General features: G+C 33.3%; 3 protein-coding genes across 5 annotated transcripts; 1 reads left to right on the forward strand and 2 right to left on the reverse strand.

The window, feature by feature from the left end:
* Positions 1-1,016: 1,016 nt before the first annotated feature.
* Positions 1,017-3,870, reverse strand: LOC137829964 (uncharacterized protein At1g03900). Its single transcript, XM_068637014.1, has 3 exons — positions 2,838-3,870; positions 1,940-2,227; positions 1,017-1,449 (listed from the first exon to the last, which is right to left on the reverse strand). Exons 1-3 carry the CDS (start codon positions 3,330-3,332, stop codon positions 1,396-1,398), a joined length of 837 nt encoding a protein of 278 aa, XP_068493115.1. The 5' UTR covers positions 3,333-3,870; the 3' UTR covers positions 1,017-1,395.
* A 2,565-nt stretch (positions 3,871-6,435) lies between these two features.
* On the forward strand, positions 6,436-14,556 carry LOC137829967 (dolichyl-diphosphooligosaccharide--protein glycosyltransferase subunit 2-like). The gene is made up of 19 exons (XM_068637017.1): positions 6,436-6,672; positions 6,893-7,085; positions 7,224-7,313; positions 7,604-7,666; positions 7,896-7,965; positions 8,373-8,437; positions 8,708-8,762; positions 9,479-9,606; positions 9,692-9,807; positions 9,943-10,012; positions 10,567-10,671; positions 10,793-10,882; positions 10,988-11,136; positions 11,627-11,738; positions 11,817-11,900; positions 12,635-12,715; positions 12,796-13,020; positions 13,790-13,912; positions 14,199-14,556. Exons 1-19 carry the CDS (start codon positions 6,548-6,550, stop codon positions 14,313-14,315), a joined length of 2,061 nt encoding a protein of 686 aa, XP_068493118.1. The 5' UTR covers positions 6,436-6,547; the 3' UTR covers positions 14,316-14,556.
* Positions 14,557-17,055: 2,499 nt separating this feature from the next.
* LOC137829968 (probable methyltransferase PMT3) lies at positions 17,056-21,370 on the reverse strand. 3 transcript variants are annotated; one of them, XM_068637018.1, is made up of 9 exons: positions 21,086-21,370; positions 20,510-20,586; positions 20,203-20,393; positions 19,966-20,130; positions 19,669-19,851; positions 18,963-19,557; positions 18,436-18,548; positions 17,940-18,160; positions 17,056-17,657 (listed from the first exon to the last, which is right to left on the reverse strand). In XM_068637018.1, the coding sequence occupies exons 3-9, from the start codon at positions 20,383-20,385 to the stop codon at positions 17,336-17,338; spliced, it is 1,782 nt and encodes a 593-aa protein (XP_068493119.1). In that variant the 5' UTR covers positions 20,386-20,393; positions 20,510-20,586; positions 21,086-21,370; the 3' UTR covers positions 17,056-17,335. The 3 variants fall into 3 exon arrangements, with proteins under 3 accessions (XP_068493119.1, XP_068493122.1, XP_068493120.1); XM_068637021.1 differs by having other exon boundaries at positions 17,056-17,839; XM_068637019.1 differs by having other exon boundaries at positions 20,864-21,227.
* Between the last annotated feature and the right edge of the window lie 649 nt (positions 21,371-22,019).

Below are 22,019 nucleotides of genomic sequence, written 5' to 3' on the forward strand. Positions count from 1 at the left end.
ATATTTCAAGGAATTGAAATTTAAAATTTCACTGTTGTTCAATTTATTAATTTTTATTTAACATTTTCGCTTTTTTTCAAAATTTCAAAATTTATATAATTTTATCTAAACATACTTACTACTTATAACGATATGAATCTTACAAAAATAAAATATAATATACTACCTTATTAAAATTAATTAATTATTGTTATTAGAGTATATGTTTTCATCAATATTAACGTAAGATAAACTGAAACTAATATAGTGTACCTTTCATGTATATAAAAAAATAAATATTAATACTATTCTTTTACGTTTTAAAACTAGTATTGTATAATATTATAATCTCGTAATTATGTATCTAAAGTAAATTTAAAAATTGTAATTTGTACTTATATAAAAAAACGAAAAATACTATTAAATTATTATAGTGACGGTTTTGAAATTGCCGGTATATGGAATGTACTCTGATATTTTAAGAAAATAAAGAACCGAATCATACCATTTAAAAATACAGACAAAAAATGCAAATTTAACCTTGATTTTTGTTACAATAACCTTAATTTAGATGGGGGGAAAAACATGAAAGTTTTTAGAAAATTCAGGAACTACACTAAACCATTTAAAAAATCAAATTCAACTTCATGAAAATAGATATATAAAAAAACTAATTTAACCTTGATTTTATTAAAAACTAAGTGTTCGTATGAATTTTTATAGATACACATGATAAAATAATTTTTTTATTAACTATTTTGTTAGTTTCAATAAGAACTTGCTTTTAATTTACCCAAGTTAATTTATTTATAATATAAACTTATTTCAACTTTTTTTGTTTTCTCTCTTGAGTATAATAAAGAGTTTAACCCATCATTTTCTAAATCATAATTTATAGCCTCAATAAATTGTAATGCCAAGTTGGGAGTTTTTGAATTTAGTGCAATCGTCCATGTAGAGAGCTACACAGGCAAAAAGCTGTTGGCCCTGTTGCACAAGTAACAAGTGTAACATATAGCAGCTGTTAAAAATGGATATTGTCAAGCAACACAACAAAAGTATATACCTATTTCAAGCATTTGGTATTCGGTTGACGGATGATACATGCATGACATTCGTAACACTCCCTTTGACATAAAATCACAAGCACAACTTAATCAAGAAAGATTCTTCTGGGGATACTGATTGGGGGTAATTCTTTTATAGAGATATGAGAAAACTGTTATTACAAACAAAGAAAAACATAAATATTTCCAGCATATTCTCAAGAGATCGATTTACTTGGTACTTGGCGCTAAATTCACTTAGGACACCTCTTTCTGCACAGATTCTTCCATTGTTGCTTTTCTCAATATAAAGAACCAAAAAAATCAGAGAATAATAAAAGCCTCGTTGTTAAAATGCTCATATATGTAATCAGAAGGCTGCCCATCCTGAAGCTCCCGAGGTGTTTGTTGAGGGAAGATTTTTCTGTAAATGCAAACAACCAAGAAATGTGAATGTTATTCATAACAGAGAAAACCTCTTGGTTAAACTGGGATGCTCCAGAATATAACCAAGAAAATTGCTCGTTTTTTATGTAGGAATCTAAAACTAAAAAATAAACGAATATACCAGGATTGTTATACAGAACTAATACAGTTAGTATTCTAACTGAATTAACTAAATGCAGTAGCACCTTTATGCGGTTATGCCTTGTGATCAAGGGAACGGTTACTTCAGATTTGGAGATACAACATCAAGAATGCAATGATGAAAAAGTTAGGTTAATCAATCCTATTAAAATTAGATGGATAAAGCATATAAGCTCCACAGAATGATCTCGTCTGAACAATCTATAGGAAACGATGTTGCTGTAAAATCGTGCAATGCAATAACTATTAAACCAAAAAAATTCAATTACATGAACCAATAACATTCAAAAAGGAAAATACCAAGTGAACGAGCTGGACTGGCATACCTGTAGTTGAGAAAGAACTGATAAAGTGTCAGGGGAATGTTTCACACTTTCATATGTCCCTTCGGGATCAGTAGCGTGACCTGTGGAAGCAATCCGAGCAGCAACAGGATCATTTGGTGGGGGTGGAAGAGGAGACCTGATTTTCCCAATCCCACTTGGTGGGGGAGCAAGGCTCAAGGTTTTTGGCTTTGGTGTTGTAGCATGCCCACCGGTTAAGCCAGCAGCTGAAAGCATGCCAGTTCCCCCAGGTACCTTGTGCTTCACATTAATCCTAATGGTTTCCCCGTCCTACAGGCCAAATAACAAACACAGCCTTGAGAACAAAGGAAAAGTCACGATCCACAGGGTAATAAAAACACACTGTTAAGATAAGAGAAAGTAAATTCATCAAAACTTTGAAGAATTGCGAAACAAAAACACATGTAGAAACTTATCTATAAACATGTACAGCAGAAGAAAACAAGAACATAGAATGTATTCAACTTCTTCGTAAGCTAAAATCAACTCAAGTACGATAGCTTTCTGAAGAAATTAAATGAAAAGAACATCTATCAAAATTAAGTGCATACATTGATCTTAGCTTAAGTCACAAGCTCAAATCAATTTTGGTTTCTATAAATTAATTCAAACTGACCCTAATTCTTGATCACAACATAAATATCATACAGTAGATACCAAAGAATATAAGCACAGCACAAACATCATCTCAGTGATCCACTTAGCCACAGCATTGAATCATGCTTGATTCACTAAAACTCAACAAGTAGACCAATAAAAAAATTACACTTCATCTATCCATCTCAAAATAAACTAATTCATGATGATCAGGATCGCGAATTACAGTTCCATTACTAAATCGAAACAAGCAGAGTGTAGAAATCGTGAGCGATGTAAATACCTTAAGCCTGTGATTGACAGCGGGGTGAATGTCGATCTGAGACTCTTCGGCGGCGGCAGAGTCGCCTGATTCCTTCTCGTGTTCGCGGCGGACGTACTTCTCGTGATCGGAGAGCGCGACGTTGAAGTCGAAGGCCTCGTTCCTCTCATTGAACCCTAGCCCGATGAAGGCGTGCTTGCCGCGACCGTCCTCGATCTTGAGGACGAAGTAGCGCGACGAGTCGAGGACCGGCTCCACCGCGCTCTCGCGCTGGCCAGGGAACACGAAGCACGCGGCGAAGAGGTCACCGGAGTTCGGATCCTCAAGGCGGATCTCGCAGCGGTCCCGACGAGATACAACGCGGATCCGCCCCGACCAGATCTTGTCGGACTGGAGCCACTCGCCACACTTGTAGCCGCCGGAGGTGGTGCGCGGCGGGATCTTGTAGACGGAGACCTCACGCACCACAAGGAGCGTGTGCTCGAAGGCCTCCTCCTCCTCCACCTCGAACGACATCGTTTTCGTGGAGGGAATTTGATTGGAGTTTGAGTTTGAGAGAAATTTAACGATAATTTGAGTTTGCAAATTGCGAATTGCGAATTGCGATTTGAGGAGAAAATAAGAGTGCGGTGTTGCGTCTGTGTCTGGCAAGGTCAACTGTTTGGGGAGATGCAGTATCGTAATCTCTTCTCTTCCTTCTTCCTATTACCAATGTGTGCCTTCTTTCTTTTCTTCTTTTGTTACTCTTCAATCCATTTTTTCTTTTCTTTTCTTTTAAGACAGCACCATTTCTTAAATTTGTATTTAATACTTAACTCTTCCATCTTTTATCATAATAATACAGCATTATGGTGTGGTTAAATTGATTTTTGAGAAATGAGAAATCCCAGTGATTTGGATATTGTACGATGCTTAGTGCCATTCATTCATTCATTCACAAAGGTGCCGGCTACCAAGTAGGAAAAGGACCGCACACGATACCAAAATATTTGTTTTATCTTCACATCGGATCACATCTTTTTTCATCTTTCAAACTCATTTTCTTCACAAACCCAATCCGTTAGGTTAAAACCATGAGTGGATCAAGACATCACTACTTCTATTTTTTTAAATCCTAATACTTTTTTATCTCAACTAAAATCATCATAAATTTTTTAAATCTAGTAAATAAATAAACTATAAATATAATATTATCTAAGTGAAAATATAAGGTTACTAGTATTAGAAATAATACATTGTTTATTATTTATTACTTCTTCATAACTTGTTTTAATTTTTTTCAAATAATAGATAAGTTATCTCAAATTTTCATGTATAATATTCTATCCAATAATCATCAAGACTTGTTCTTGCACGTCTACGAGCAAGACATTTACTCACCCCTCAAATTTATAAAAGTTAAAAATCTAAATATTTTTTCTCAATTGAAGTAAGAAAAATCCACAGCCCAAGAGTTGAACCGGATTTCAACAGTAAAATTTAGGGTTTTGGGTTTTTTTACTATCTTTTATAACTCCATTATTTATTATTATAATTATTATTATTATTATAATTATAATAACTATTATTATTATAAATATAATTATTACTACTATTATTATAAATATTATTACTATTATTATTATATTATTGCTATAATTATTATTATTATATTATTGTTATAATTATAGTAGTTATTATTATTATTATTATTGTGTTATTATTATTATTGTATTATGATGTAATTAAATTTTATCAATATTCAACTTCGGAGAGACGTAGAAGGAATCTTCACAAGTTGATTTTATCATCTTTTTAAAATAAGATAGTAATTTCAAGGTATACAATTTCACCTATAAAATATGTTTCACTCTATGAGGAGATTCTCTTATTTTCACATTTTTAAGCTCGTGATGAGATTAAGTAAACAACATGATTTTTTATTATATATTTTAATTAATATCAATTATTTGGATATATTTTGAAAACTTTGATATTAAATTTAAAAAAATTCTTTTGAATTTATTTTTTATCTTCAATCAATTTTAGGTTGGATATTTGGGTAAAGTTTATGCTTTTCTTCATGATTTTAATGAGTTAATGTCCATTGTCTTCATCCTTTCTCAATAACTAAAACAATTATAAAAAAATGTTGTTGGTCTTACATGAACTTTCTCGTGATTATTTACATGTTTGTTATTAGATTTAGGATATTTCGAGTTGTGTCTACCTTTAATTCCACTTGTTTCATCCTATTGTGTGTCGGGTAAGTCAACCTCTAAAATACTTTCTTTCATCACCTCTTATGAGTCTTATGCATTGGTATTTCATCATGATGACCGCAATCGTCCTCGCAAGTTAGTCAAATGGTATCACAAATGCGAACATTTTCACAACTTCAATCACAAAATTGACAATGTCCTACATTACATGGTTGTCCTCATCGATATGCTACAATTGTCTAAGCTACTCCCTCACTAATTTGGGTCTCACTTCATCTTATACTACAAAACAACTTGCTATCTTCAACAAATTTATCATCGTCAAAACTATAGTTCAACTATTTTTATTGTACACACATGTACATCATTTTTTGCCTTCAATCACTCCAACTCTCTTGACCCATTAATATCTTTCTCGTTCTTTTAACAAAAAAATGATTTTTTATGGCACTCTTCATTAAACCTCATGTGCTTATATACCTTAGTAAAATGGGGTGGTTGAACACAAGAATAAACCTCGTTGAAACAACTCACAAATTGAATATGTGGTGAGGTTCCTTAATGTTTTTGGGGGTGATGTTGTTCATGTTATCTCATTAATTGCATGTCACCTTTAGTTTTAAATAAATAAATAAAATCTTCATTCTATTTTATTTCCATGTTACGAAGTGGACTTTAAGTCTAACTCAACCCCATAAAATCGGCTCAATGAGGTGAGTTTTGCACCCACTTATATATAATGAATTGTCATCATCTCTAGTCGATGTGAGATCTCCATCACCTTTAATCATAGTTTTATTGGACTACAATTTTATATAAATCCACAATTTTAAATAAGATTTATCTAATTGAGTTTATTTTTGCCTTAAATTATATTTTACTATTAATGTTGTGTTTTCGATCATAGTACACAATCTAACTCAACTGAAGACGATTTAGTGCTAACATACTAACATAGAGTATACGGTCTAACGACACATATACCAAGACCAAAATGAAGAAACCACCTCAACGCATCAAGTTTAATAAAGAGGAAGGTGTAAAAAAGTTTGATACGAATAACATAAACTCGAGCGGACCTAATGAAGCAAAAGTCCAAATTACTTATTGAATCAAAATAAAAAATAAAATTTGAGTAAAAGAATAAGATAATAAAATCTCCAAAATTTTAGAATTTTGAAAAAAAAAAAAACAAAGAAATGAAGTTTCCGATAAAATAAAAAAAAAATAAAAAATTTATAGAATTTAAAATACAATTTTGTTGAAAATTTATTGTTTCAATATGTTGTAATAAAAGTTTTGGGAAAAAAAATTGGAAAGGAAAAAATGTAAAATCAGAAATTACAGTGGAGTAAATGGAAGTTTTAAACCCCAAAAATTGTAAATTTAATGTGCGAAAATTAATTAGTCCTAGTCCAGTAAGCCATGGACAATGGTATATAAGCCGTTCCATAAACATTAGAGAGAGTCTTCCCCTCCCCTTTGAACTGTGGCTACTCTCTCTTAATCCGATCCATTGCTGTTACAGGCATGGCCACACAAGTGACACCAGTAGCAGCATTTCTTCTGCTTCTTCTTATTCTCCCTTTCTCCACTTCTATCTCTCACTCTCACCGATCCGCTGCCATCAACCTCTTCGCTACCTCTCCCGCAAGGTCAAAACATGAACCCTAATTAAACTCTCTCGCATTGCGTTCTTCTTCGCCGATTCCGTCAAATCTGTTTAATTTTCCTAAATAAATTAAAAACGCTCTGTTTCGTTGTGATCGACGGACGTGAACGGATAATTAGATTTGTGTTGCTTTCTTGAGATTTTAAAACGTTATGCGCAACTGAACTCAACGATTTTTTTTTCAATCTTTGATCTGTTACCAGCTTAGAAGACGCTTACGAGGCGCTTAGAGTGTTTGAGATTATCGGATTCGAAGAGAAGAAGACTCACGTGAGCGGGGACACGTGTCAGAAAGTGTTGGAAAATCTAAACTCGGCTTCCCCTCTCAAGGATTTGTTCTATGCCTTGAAAGTTAACGCCATTTTAAAATGCGATGTTAATAGGGAGGCTTTAAAGGTACCTTTATATTTCTGCGTGGTTGGGCATTCGTTGTCATCATTATAATTTGATTGCTGTTTTAGTGTCACTGCTTGTGAAATTTCTGTTGGTGTGCTGGAAATTGATGCTAGTTTTTTATTTTAATATTTTGAATAGGATATTGCTTCAAGACTTAAGGCTACTGTTCATGATGCGAGCACTTTGCTTGACATATACTACTCGATTGGAGGCTTGGTTCTTATAAAGGTAGTTCTCTGGCTGCTGCTTTACACTGTGATCTCTGAGGTCTATATTACAGGGTTTTTTTTATTGGATTCCTTAGGGAGTATTGGCGCATTAATGAAGTTTATTTCCTATTCATCCTTTCTGTATGGTTTTTGAATATGCCTAATTTTTTTTATCTTATGTTATGTTTTAAGTAGTGGATGCGGTATTTTGTTTAAGAAAATGAAAACTGTGATTTGTGGATTGCAAACGTTATAATAATTTGTATGATGGTGCTTATCTGCTTTTGTATGCTCCTTCTTTGTACACAGGATCAGGATTCCAATGTTGATCCGTATCTTGCTCATGTTGATGGGGTTTTTCAATCAATCAAGGTTTGTGTTATTTTGTTTTTTCTATTAAATAAGATAAGATGAGCACTAGATTTGTTTTATGGTAACTACTAATTTGACCTCATCTGATATGGATGATAGGAGATGATACAGGCTTCCATATGAGATCATCACCTTACATATTAGTTTCGCCTGTATGCTACATCAATTAATATTGTTGTAACATTTCCAATGTGATTTGCACATTTATTTTGTCTTTCATTGTGGGCAGGCTCTTAGTCAAAGTGATGGAAGATGGCGCTATAGTTCTGATAATCCGGAGTCCAGTACCTTTGCTGCTGGTAATAATTTTCTGTGAAATGTATTTGTTAGAATCATGTGCGGTTTATGTATCATATTTTGAATGAGTTCATGTATCACATGTTAAACTACATTTAGTATTATAGGAAATAGTATTTAGGGAGTTGCATTCATTTACTCACAGCCTTGGAATTAGTAGCAATTTTGCACAGTGGAAGACCAAATCCCGTCTTCATTCTCTAGATTCTATTTAAAATACTCCCTTCTCCATTTAACAACTGTATCTTTATTTAATCTTCCCCTGAACCCCACAGTACTGATACTTGATTTATCCCTTATATGCTATTATGCCCGATATTTTCTTTGCTGAAGCTAGTATCATGAGATCCTTGGGAATATTGCTGTAGTTTATCCATGCTAACAATTTATCTCATAATATATTTCACAGGATTAGCAATTGAAGCACTTGCAGGAGTGATTTCACTAGCATCTTCCGAAATTGATCAGTCTAAGGTAAAGTTATGGATCATTATATCATTATGTTTGTAATAGGTTTCATACATTGTCCCGAAATTCATGCATGCAACATTATTTGCATTATAACTAATTAATATGTTGAGGGGCATTGCACGAAACTGAAGTTAAACTTGCTAGTGTTGCGCCTGCATTTAGCTGATAATCTATTTTAGCCTTTGTTTGTTATTTTCTAGCTTTTATGCCTGTTGCTAACATAATTTGTTTTGGCTCTTCTATCAATTTCTCATGTTAGCTCCATATTGGCAGGTCAATATAGTGAAAAAGGACATAGTAAAGCTTTTTGATTTCATTGAGAAATATGGTATGTGTAGCTTTGCTTTTGCTTCATTTAAAATGATTTCTGTTGATGTTCATTTTAAATGTATAATTCCCTGGCATGGGTTGGCAATTCATGGCACCCTTGGTCTCAATTTATAGAATTTGTTCTTTTGTAAGTGGTGTATGCCAAATTTATCCTTATGTTAGTGCTTTTGTGTTTTGTCAGATTTTGTTTATTATTTGGTCTTTTTTTGCTGCTTCTATTTTGGGCTTAACAATTAATCAAGTTGCACTCACCTGCTTAAGAGCCGATGTATCATAATCTTGCAAACACTATGGATGTAAGCTTTCCTTAGAAGAAACTTCTAGAATTGAGGGTTTCTGTTGAGTTATCTATTTCTGTCAATGGCTTGTGATGAGGCCTCCGTATTATCAATAAATTCAGTGTCCTACATTTTTAAAATAAGTAGCCCGAAGAGAGTAGATGTATCTCTTCAAAATGCTTGAATCTTGAAGACCTGTTTCTTGTGACAATCAAATTCTACATATATCTATGTAGGGTTGTGATTGTTGTTGCATGTTTGCTTCAGTGCATCTTTGTTCTGCAGAGTAGTATTTTCCATCAAATGATATAATTTGCTTGAAGCTTGTCTTTTTTATCCAGTCCCCCTTTTCTGGGTATTGCATTTGCATCACCGCACCACTCTTTATTCATTGTACTTCATATTAGACTTAGATGAACCTGTTGTCAATTTTCAGATGATGGAACCTTTTATTTTGATGAAAAATTTGTTGGTGGAGATGAGCAACGGGGTTCTCTTGCCGCAACTTCTTCAGTTGTTAGAGGGTTTACTGCATTTGCTGCTGTAACTTCTGGAGAAATAAATGTATGTAGATTGTAATGAAATTGCTTGTATTTTTTTTTTCAATCTGTTTCTGGAATTTATTGCTTATGGGCTTTGCATTTTCCAGCTTCCAGGGGATAAAATATTGGGTTTGGCAAAATTTTTCTTGGGCATTGGAATCCCAGGAGATGCCAAGGACTTCTTCAATCAAGTTGAGTCGTTAGCTTTTCTAGAGACCAACAGGCAAGTGTTTTCTTAGAGCAATCTTATTTTAAATGGCATCTTTATGGAGACATTTCCTTTTTATTTTTTCTTTATTGATATCTTGACCTCATCATGTTCAGTTACAATGTGTAACTTGGATTTCTTATGGTGTAGGATTTCCATTCCATTGATATTGTCACTCCCCGAAACAGTTTATTCATTGACCAAGAAAGGCCAGCTTAAGGTATGTAACTAAGTAGTGTGTAGAATCCTTATTTTGTTAATATTATAATTTTTAATTAGTTTTTTCATAGAGATTGTATTGTATTATATAGTGAACAGTTGACTGGGTAATCCCAATGCCTTATCATGACTGTTGACATTTTTGTCTGACAATAGGATAGTAGAAATACAGGGTGTATAATAATGACCTAGTAGCTTTTTGATTGTAGTCCATTTTTGAGTCTCAGCTGTTCTGCAAGCCTCTTGTTCTCCGTGCTGTTAATGATTCTAACCTCTGAAAAAATTAGCAAAGCAGTTCATAGTTCTTATTAGGTTTCCTTTTTCTCTATATAATAATTGTTATTATTATTAGCCATTAATTTTCATCTCCATTAATATCTCACCCATCCTCATTAATATTTGCTTCCCTCAGCCAAACAATTTTACTTTTTGTTGGGGTCTCTTTGCAGAATTAAATTAGCGATTGTGCAAAACTTCAGCATTTGTACACCACTTTTCAGTTTTCATTAGTGTTGTTGACTATATCTGACAGATTTCTATTAAAAAATTAATCAGGTTAAGGTGAATACAGTGCTTGGTTCAGCTGCACCACCTTTAACAGTTAAGCTTGCCCGTGCTTTTAGAACTGGTGCAAAAGATTCAGCTATTATTGACAGCAAGGTGAGTGATGAGTCAACCGCATGAGGGGTGAGGCTTGAAAATATTTTTCTCCCTGACTCAATCATTTAGTTTACTGGGGTAATTTTTTTATCTCTGGTAACTTCTACTTTACATTACACAGGAGCTCTGGTATGACCAAGAAAGTGGATTTCATGTCTTGGATGCTTTCCCTAAGAACGTGGAGGTGGGAACGTACGTGTTTGTTTTTGAGGTATTCCTGTTTATCTAATTTAGTTATTAATTTTTCATTTTAGTTACATCAAGGTATGTATATTTGTATCTACCTATCATTATAATATTTTACCCGATTTTGTAGATTGTGCTTCATGATTCTGGCAGTGAAAAAGTTTATGCAACTGGAGGACAAATTCATGTACCAATATATGTCACTGGGTTTATTAAAGTCAGCAATGCAGAAATCACTGTTGTGGACAGTGATCTTGGGCGTGCCCAATCCCAGAAAAAGTATGTAGTTTTGGTTTTGTATCCTATTTCAAGATATCTATGATGTTTAGGATCCTTTTGATTTCTGATTCGTATTTCTGTCATGTGTTTGAAGTCTGAACTGTTGCGTATGAATTCACACCTATGCTACATTTTTTATTTGGGCAATTACTTCTTACACCCAATCAAATTTGAACCTGCACTCGATTTTTATGTGAAATGACAAAGATGACCTTAAATAAAAGGGGAGGTGCGCATAAAAATACATTCCAGAACCCTCTTTCGAGAAGACTTTTCTGGATTTGGATTTCTGGGACACTTTTTTGGATTATGGAATCCTTTTTCTGGAATTTGTTTTCAGATTTTGTTATCTGGATTTTTTTTTTCCAGAATGTAGGTTGGTGGGCTAGCTCGTCGGGTCCGGGTCACTTTGCCACCCCTAATTTTTATTTATAACTTTTGTATGGATTTGATTTATTTTTTAACTTTCATTTATGTTTGACCTATCTAGGCTAGATTTGGCTGGAAATGATGCAGTTTCACTCTCAGCTAACCACTTGCAGAAGTTGAAGTTTTCTTTCCAATTGACAACACCTAATGGTCATGTTTTTAAGCCGCATCAGGTTTGTAGTTGCCTCTTGTATCTTCCAAATGGATGTATTTTCAATGCTATGTTTATGGAGGTTTTTGTTGTTTTTCAGGCATTTTTGAAGTTGAGACATGAGACAAAGATTGAACACATCTTTGTGGTTGGAAACACCGGCAAGAAGTTTGAGATAATTCTTGTTAAGTATCTCGTTACAAATTATTTTATTATGTGGGTTTTAAGGTCTTTCCTTGAGTACTTGTTAAGTTTGTTACTATTGAAGATCTTACATTGCCTAGAGATATATAAAATAAAGTATATAAGTGTAAAACTTATTTTACAAGCTAGTTTAAAACTGGAGTTAGATTTAAAGTCCACTTTCTAATAGATTGTTAAGAGTTTAAGTATAAGTTGGAGTCCCCTGTTGTGTGGAAATGAACAAGTTGAGCAACATATAAGTGAGAAAGACCCACAAATCTATTGTGATTAGATTTTGGGTTGAGGATATTATGTTCTTGTGTTGTTGGCTTGTGGTCCATTGGTGAATATCTCCCCACTGTTTCCCCCCCTCAGATTGCCCAACAAGAGTTACATTATCATCAAATATTAAATCATTGCATTCACTTAATTTGTTATGGTGTGTATATCATCCAATGTTATAATCAAGATGCAAGCATCATCAAACGGAAAAGTTTTATACTGGTTATAACATATTGCAGTTTTAATCACTTGTTAGGCAACATCAACATTTTTATCTTTTAATCTGGAATTATTGACCAGCCTTAACTGCTTTTGAGCTTGGCTGAGATACAATTGCTTATCATTTTTTGTTTTGCACTTTTAAATCGGGAATACTGAATGCTGTGACATTAATTTGATTCTCATTTTCCTCCAATGGTGTTCTCTCTCTTACATTGTTATTTTGGCATGTAGGATTTTCTTGGCTTGGTGGAGAAACTTTTTTATCTGTCAGGCAGATATGACATTGAGTTGACTGTTGGTGATGCCGTCATGGTATCTTGCACTAGTCCCCATTTTTCAATTTCCCCTTCTCCCAGTCTACTGTGAATCTGAATGAAAATGCTATATTTCAGGAGAACTCTTTCTTACGGCTACTTGGCCATCTCGATTTAAATCTTCCAGAAGCACCTGAGAAAGCAGCTCGTCCTCCATCCCCACCTGTTGACCCTTATTCAAGATATGGGCCGAAAGAAGAGATTACACATATATTCAGGGTTCATGAAAAGAGACCACCCCAGAATCTTTCTCTTATTTTCTTGGGTTTAATCCTTTTGCCAATCATTGGCTTTTTGGTTGGGGTAAGTCTCACTATAACTCCCACTACAAAGTGGCATAAATTGACTTGTTTCTATTTAAGAGAAAATACATTAGAGATAAGAATGGCAAAAATAATAGAATGGAAACAGAAAATGTGGTGTTGTTAAATGTTATTTCTTTTATGGTGGTAACAAGCGCTGGAATGAAGAAAAGTTGTCTTTTTGGAAAAAGAAAATTACGCCAACTGAATAATAGCAATAATTCTTTTGATAATCTTAGTTGTGGACAATGGAGACTCATTGAGTGGTCTATCTCATTTTATCTTTGCCGATTGAGATATGTTCCTGACTCGCAAGTGATGGTTTACAAAGGGAAAAGGGTATTCGTGGAACACTCAAAAATGTATTTCAAATTTAGAGTGTTTACTTGAGTCATGACTTTGAGGATAATTTTGTAAAATGCTATCATGTAATATACGAAAATGTTGATTAAAACTTTCACGACTTCCCATAGTTATATGTGTATGAAATTAGGCCTCTATGGGCCCCTAGTCTGATGCTTAAGGTTGCTGACGTTCAAGTTATCGTCAGTCTAAAGGCTTGGTCTACTACACGTGGCAACTATATATTGATAGGTAGATTACATTGCTTCATATGTATAGAAGGTGGGAGTCAAAGTGTAAATGATTATTTTGGCACTTACATTCAGTTTTGCACTAAAGTGTTGCTAAGCTGCTTTGTTTTCCTTTGATTACGTCTATCTTCCTTTGTGGTAGTCATTGTTTTTTACTCTCTTTTATGTCATTGGCAGTTATTGCGATTGGGAGTGAACCTAAAGAATTTCCCTGGTTCAACAGTACCAGCTACATTTGGGATCCTTTTCCATGTTGGTATTGCTGGGGTTTTGTTACTTTATGTGCTTTTCTGGTTGAAGGTACGTCCCCTCTACATTTAAGTAACATTGTTAAATAATCCAATTAAGTATGAAGTCAGGTTCTTTTGTTATGTGGTGGTATTTCATGGAGAAGGAATTTATTTTTAATCAGAAGTGTTATATCCCCTGAAAATACGCTTAACTGGTAGAGCCGATGATATTGATTCGTAGTGGTTTTCGTTGGGACTAGGTTAATGTGCATTACATTTCTCCTGGCACGGCAATATTATCTGTTTGTTCCAACTTTTCCCTCTGAAATCTTTATCTCGTTTTTGTTCGTGTGCAGCTGGACCTGTTCACTACACTCAAGGCATTTGGTCTTTTGGGAGCTATTCTGATGTTTGTGGGGCACAGAATTCTTTCTCATCTCGCTTTGACATCAGCCAAATTGAAATCTGCATAAGTTGGACGACAAATAATTTCTATTTTTAGAGACAACGAGAATGAGTTTTTCCATTAAAGGAATGGCACTAATCCAATTTTGTAGGACCATTGTTGAATTATCTAATGACAAATGACCAATTTAGAGAGGTGAATTGTATCTTTTCGAGAAAAGAACTAAATTATATTGCAAGAGAAAAGTGACTATATATATGGGTTTATCCTGGTGAACCACATTGAAAAGAAAGGATTTTTATCATCAATGATGCAATTTAGATAATTTATTACGGATATGGGATAAAAAAATAATTTATTATAAATTTGGACAAGGCGTATCTGGTCGAAATGAGTTCATATAAAAGAAGCCGTGTCAGAGTCCATACTTTTTATTCAAAAAAGTGGTTAACGAAGAAATCGTGTCATAATTATAAGATTTTAGTTGAAATCAATTTATGTAGAAGTTGTATCGTGCTTATACAATGGATTGTGATTAAAGTTAGACTTTATGTTTAATTAAAGTTGAATTATGTTAATAAAATTTTATTTAAAATTAATATAATTGAAGTTGTATTCCTCATGCATATGAAATTTATAAAAATACCATTTATCTATGACTTCAGTCATTTGAAATTTATAGTTGTGTATGTAAAACATGACTTTAACTTTTTGCTAGAAAACAAATCTCAAAAAATGTTTGTTTTTTTAAATAGAATAATTAATTAAATTCTTAAAAATATTAAAAAAATTTATAAATAAAAAAAAAAAATCTCAAAAAATGTTTGTTTTTTTAAATAGAATAATTAATTAAATTCTTAAAAATATTAAATTTTTTGATAAATTTTGTAAGAAAAAACTTCAAATGATCACCAGTCTTCATAGAGAGTTCGGCTTGAGACACTTGAAAGTTGTTTGAAATGGGTTAAAAAAATTCTGATTGTCAAATTTCAAATGAGATTGGAAATACCAAAATTTTAAAAAATAAATTATTTTCTAATAATTTTTCATATTTTTAGTATTTTTGAGACATTTTTTTTTTTATATTTTAGGTTCTAGTTTAAGTTTTCAGTTAGGATTTTAACAAATTTTTTTTATTAATCTTTCAATTAAAAAATAACTAAATATTTCTTAATTTCATAAAATTTGTCAAATTAATAATTTAATTAATTATTAATTTTTTAAAAACCTTTTTTTTTTCAAAAAACAAAATAATTTAGCAAAGCTAATGTCGTGCTTTGCATGCATGATAACTTCATTTGTATTAATATTACACGGAAGTTATGCCAACATGACACAATTTTAGTTAAATGTAAATTTCAAATTTAATCAAAGTCGTGCAAGCATCCTACACCTTCTGTACAAATTGATTTCAATTAAAGTTGTGGACTAGTGACCCAACTTCTATGTTGATCACTTTATGAGCGGAAATCATATGTTTATGTTACGACTTTTTCGCATGAAGTCATTTCACTAAGACACGACTTGTCTAACATAGATTTGTCAAACCATAAAATATATTAGAAGATTATAAAACATATTAACATATATGACAATATTACTAATTTTTTTTGGATATTACATTATGTATCCCAATTCTTCATGGCTTCTTTATAATCCTTTCCTTAGGTAAATATTACATTTTTGCCATTTCTTCTGTTTTTCTTGGGTTTATAAGTAATAAGGTCTACTAGAGGAATTTATCTCGATTAACAAAAGTGTGCTTTGATGTTCTTCAAGAAATTGGTTTATTGGCTTCAAAACCTTGTTTTACACTAATGGATCACAATCAGGATCTTCATAAAGCTTGTTGTACCTATTTTTGAAGATATTACAAAGTATAGAAGACTACCATGGCTAAACATATGGTAAGCTAAGTCAGTCACTTGAGTATCCTATTGCTATTTATTATAAAATAGCTTTTATGGCATTGAAATGCATTAGGGAAAGATCTCTTCTTTCCAACCATATCAGACTTGAAGGTTACAAGTTACACATATTCCAATTGGAGTTCTTGTATTGATTCTCAAGGTCCTCTTCTGGTTTTTGCTTCTTCTTAGCACAAGTTTTGATATCTTGGAAAAGCAAGAAAGAATCTATTGTATCCATATGATCTTTAGAAGGAGAATATAGAGCTATGACTCTAACAACTAGTAAATCTCAATGAATAATTTATCTTTTACAAAATTTTGGTACTTTATCACTTTTATGTGATAATTAATCAGTAATAGACATAACTACTAATCCTGTTTTACACGAAAGAACCAAAAAATGAATTGTCTTAAATCAGACTTCATATGACGCCTATCACCTTAAAGATCAAGTTTCTGATATCTCAGACAAAATTGTTAGTTTGTAGTCCTTTCCAAATGCATGTCACAAAATATGTTTTGTATTGAAATTTGTTACTAATTATCTTTTGTGTTACCTATTAATTACTTTCAGTTAGTCTATTCCTAATTACATTTAGTTAGTTATTATCTTTGTTTTCTTTATATTTCTATAAATAATTTGACTTCTTTATCTCTTGTAATTTTTCTAGCTCTCATTTTTTGTAACAAGAATTTCTATTCGTTCATCCCTTTTGAGATTCTTTCTTACTTCCTTATTCTACTTTTATGCATGACTGTTGTCATAAACATTAAATAGAAACAAGTAGTAATTATAAGGTTCCATATCTTAAATGCTGTACTACTAATAAGACAACTGATCAGCAGTTTCCCAAAGCAGCAGCAAAATGGATAAATAAATAAACAAATAAAACCTCATTATCCTGTAATATGTTCAAATTGATTTAGAAAAACAAAATCTTTCCTCAAATTCATCATCTAATTATCTTAATCACAACAGAAGGGTGACTAATTGTGTCCTAAATTAAATAAAATGAACCAACATGATTTGGATGATCTTTCGCTGACACTTCTACTATACTGTAGAGAATATGAATAACATATAAAAAGAGCACCTACAGCACATGAAAAGAGCTAGAAGATCAATTTTCCATGACTGTGTATTGATGAGACTTTAAACTTCAAAGTGATCATGTCACTATTCTGAAACCCGGATGCTCTCACTTGTCAGCCAAATCTTCTTCTGAATTATCAAAACTGCATCATCTTTGCCTTGGTCTAAATCTTGCTCTAGATTAGATGTGGCCACTGAAATCCAGTGCAATGCTGGCAAGAATTTCTTTATAAACAACACCACTGACCGCTTATCATGGACAATGATGAAACCTTTAGGCCTCAAGATTCTATCCATCTCAATCAATAAATCTGCTGGACTGCATTCTTTCTCAATGATATCAGAAAATATACTCCATGCATGGAGCAAGTCATAAGTTCGAGGGTAGGTCGAAAATGCTTCACACCTGTCACATCGATGACAAAACAAGGTCAAGAGAATGTAATATTGCTGACTGCAACGAGGATGTGGCTTAACTATATCACAGTAGTGCTTCCAATGTGGGTATCTTGCATTTTGACAAATAACAGCAAAGTCTTGTCTTATTAAGTGACGTCGGCTATGAAGATCTTGATTAAAGGGCGAAGTCTGAGAGAGTATTGAAAAGAATGAAGCAGTAGATTAAACAGGAATTGGTGTTGTTTTAACCTTGAGAAAGATATTTCCTTTATAAAGATAAAAGCCATACCAGTTGTGAACTGTTCCTAACAGCCCTCTATCATAGATGATTTTGAGAGTGTTTGGTCCATTTTCTGGCACCACATTCATAGTCCAAACATCTTTGTCCTTCAAAGCAGCTGCAAATGAGCCCAAATTTGCATTCATGTCCATCACATTCCGAACTGTCTCAGGCTTAATTTTATTGCCTAGCATTTTCCAGTAATTAGCAACTTCTTGGTGCCAATATTCCTGCACAAAATTAGTTTTTATAAACAATGTAATCAGACATGTGGCTACGAAGCTAACATGCTTTAAATTCTGATTTCAAGAATAATTACTTCTTTTGAGCCATTTTGCACCCATGACAATATAAATGTGACCCAATATTCCGTGCTTTGTCAAATCAAAATTAAAGAATTATTCATACTGTGTCACATTTATATTGTCTTCCTTTGGACAGAAATAGAGAGGTTCTTAAGTATTTGAAGACAGTAAAAGTGTAAAACAGGATATATTTAAATTACCATGTCCTTTTCAAACATTTCAGTAGAATAGTTGAAGTCAGCAAGACGAGGAGGTGGAGTGACCAATCGAGCTGGCCAAGGAGCCAAACCAGATCCTCTTGCTCTGTGCATCTCTGCATAGACCAGCAGAATATATGGTAATTGACTTTTCAACTTATGATAAAAGAGTCAATAAATAATAATACCACAAATTGCTGATGGAAAAGAACAAAATCATGCAACATTAATATATGCAGAAAAATGAGTTGAGTAACTTGTGTCAAATATAATGTAATCAGAAAGAACATGGACCTATCTAGAATAGCAAAAGCTATCTGATTTACCAAATCAACTACTGGATATCCATATTCACAAGACAGCCGCCCCTCAACCACTACTTTGTTTCATCTTTTATTATTCATAGTCAAATTTTTTTGAACTGTTAAAGGTCTATACTCTAGGAATATTCTTATTATCAGTTTATTTCATGGTCTTGAGATTAAAGAATAGACTAAATCACTAAATGAAATGGAGAAGATATCACTCACGATCAGAGTAACGTGTGATGCAAGATTTCATTTTAACTCCCCAAACAGCATCAGGATCATCATCAGGACTGCAGAGGGGAGGGTGAGTATCAGGCTCTCTTCTTAAGTAGCAGTCATTTGTAAGAGGCTTCACCCATATGACAGTCTGGTTCTTCTTAGCAGCAATTTTCCAACACATCAGCTCTACAAGAGCACTCATTTGTTTCCATATTCTTCGATCCTCTTCATCCTTAGCATAGGCTTCAGGAGATGAGTACGCAAAGTAGCCTCCTGGCCTGAGTAACCTATCTAGCTCAAGAAGAAGTATGCCATCTCTTTGAAGCCAGTCAATTCTACAGCGAGAACAATGGGCAAGTTCAAAAGATCTACTAGGGTAAGGGAGTCTTAATGTCCCCAAGACACCAAGATATGCCGGAATTCCTCTTTCTAAAGCAAACTGTATTTGGTTTTCATGAACATCATTTGGTGCTAATGACATTGTTATTACATCAGAAGAAAGAAGATATCCTCCAAAGCTTGCAACACCACAGCCAACATCAAAAACATTGCGAAGTCTTCCTTCATTATTTATGATATTGTTTGGAAAGTTAAGCATCTGTAAATATCAATCACAGATACTAAGTTATAACTTTTTCCAGTCATGTAAAACTTTTATGTTTTGGTGATTATTTTAGTTCTATGCCAGCCCAGACAGTAACTAGCTTACATTGGAAATTGATGCAATATATTTGTCAGCACCGGAATGGAAGTGAGTTCCTCCACCAGGAAACACTATTTTTTCACCTTTTACTACCATCCATCTCTGGTCAGATTTCTCAGTTGCAAGATGAGTATGAGGTATATTTGCTCTCCATACCTGATCTCTACTTTTGGGCCACTTGATTGGAATCTATTATCAAGAACAGCATAAGACACTCAAAGCTGTAAGCACAGAAAATTTCCGAATTTATTTAACTTTCTTAGTTATATCTAAGAGAAACAATGCTGGGGAAAAGAGCGACACCTTGTACCCTGGAGGAGGGGGAATCAAACAATTATAGCGCCTCTCAGGCATCGGGCAGTGTCGCTCGTAGTGCTCCATCAAAGTCAGATCAAGCTTCAACCTTGTTTGGTATATGAAATTTCTGTCTAAACACGGAATTAGCTCTGAGAGATGATCATCACAGACCTGAAAAAATTGAACACAAGAGTAAAATAACTTGCATCCTCAAACTAGACTCTAACATACAAGAGAACTCACTGGAATGGTCTTCGGTACATCACTGTCATCTTCTCCAAATGTCAAAGATTTGCTACCGTACTCAATAGAAGATGAACCCTTATTCCTAGAATACAGGAAAAATGAAGCCCCCACAATCATTAAAACTATCACAGTTATGACCAACCGCTTTCTCGGTTTCCCCTCTGCTCTCCCTCTGCCCATTCTTGTCACTGCATAACAATACACCATGGGTTCAACTTCAACTTGCTGATAAAAAATAGACAATATACGAGCCAAAATAACTATTCAATTTCAATCAAATAACAATATCCCATAATTATCTCACCGCAATCAGCGATTCAACGGTATCAACTCAGTTCCACAAAGCACCTAGTTGGTGCAACTAGAGCCACGAATCAATAACTGCACAGAAAGTAGAAATTGAAACCAATGAAACAGCAATCACTTACAACCATAATGACTGAAAAACTGAACCAAAATCACCAGAAGCACAATCCCTCAGAAAGTATACATCACTGTTTATCAAATTACGCATACTCAATCATTTTTTCTAAATTCTATGCAGATTTTTAAATCAAACATTAAAAAACTACAAATAAGAGCCCCCATTAATGATAACAAGAGAATAAGTTAACATATTCCAGACGAGAAAAGCAAAATCTAAGGCAAAAAGACGCACAAGCACTAGATATGGGCATGCATATGACTTGGCATCACCGACAAGCTGCCAACTCTCACTGACCCATCTCGTGAAAAGAGTTGCGAGTGAGGTGACAGATGCAGAGAGATGAAAAAGTTAGCAATTTGTGAATGTCGGAGGCAATTCAGAAAAAGGGTATGGATCTGAGGAGAGAAAACAATCACAGAAAAGGGAAAATCACAAAAAGATAGCATTTTGCACCTCAGACTCCGCGTCTCTTCACTTCAGAGAGGTTGCGTTAAACTGGGGCATCGCACAACGAACAATGCAATATCTTAATGTCGTACATGTCTTTTTATTAATCAAAATTTCGACTTTTATTTTCGTAAGTGATACACAATGACAGATTCGAGAGATTTTGAGATCCAATCCCAAGCCTTAGCCTCTGCAAATGTTTACGTGTTAATTATTGCTTCATTACTATTGGTCGATAAAAAGATTGGGAGTAGTGGAGGAGGAACATGCAACCATGAGTTTATCACTTCTAAATTTTTTAACCTTTCATCTTTCAATTTTTCTTTTAAAATATAACCTATTATTATTATTTGAGATTTGAACATTACTTAATTAAAAAAATATTGGTCAAGAATTATTCATGACCCATTTTCCTTTGTGACTGGTTTTCTTAGAAAAAGGTATTTCTGAGTTTAATAATAATTCGAACAAGTTGTTTGATTATTTTTAAGTGGGAATAATTAATATATTTAACTCTATTAAAGTAATATGTCTGTGTATTTTTTTTTTGTTATAAATTAGTTTTTTATCTATTTTTATTTAACATGGAGTTCAAACTTCACTTAACTTGGTTACTAAACAGTTTGATGATGATTGAAGTTGTAAAGCAGTTGCATGTAACATGGTTTGACTGCATGAGATAAATAACAGGGGAAGGTGGTGAGTTCACATTTTTCAATGAGTTTAAACAATTTATTTGGTCAAGGAAAATTTAGGAATAGTTCTATGTTAGTGGTGGGAACAAAATTCTTCACAATAAAAAATATTAGTATTATGTTCATGATGCCAAACTTTGTAATGGTTAGGACAAAGGAAGAAGAAAATAGTTTTAGAAGAATAAAATTACAATGAACAGTCAAATTTATTAAAGACAGTTATACACTTAAATTTGAGTTTATTC

Source organism: Phaseolus vulgaris, chromosome 7 (assembly GCF_000499845.2).
Source record: "Phaseolus vulgaris cultivar G19833 chromosome 7, P. vulgaris v2.0, whole genome shotgun sequence".
NCBI lineage: Eukaryota > Viridiplantae > Streptophyta > Magnoliopsida > Fabales > Fabaceae > Phaseolus > Phaseolus vulgaris.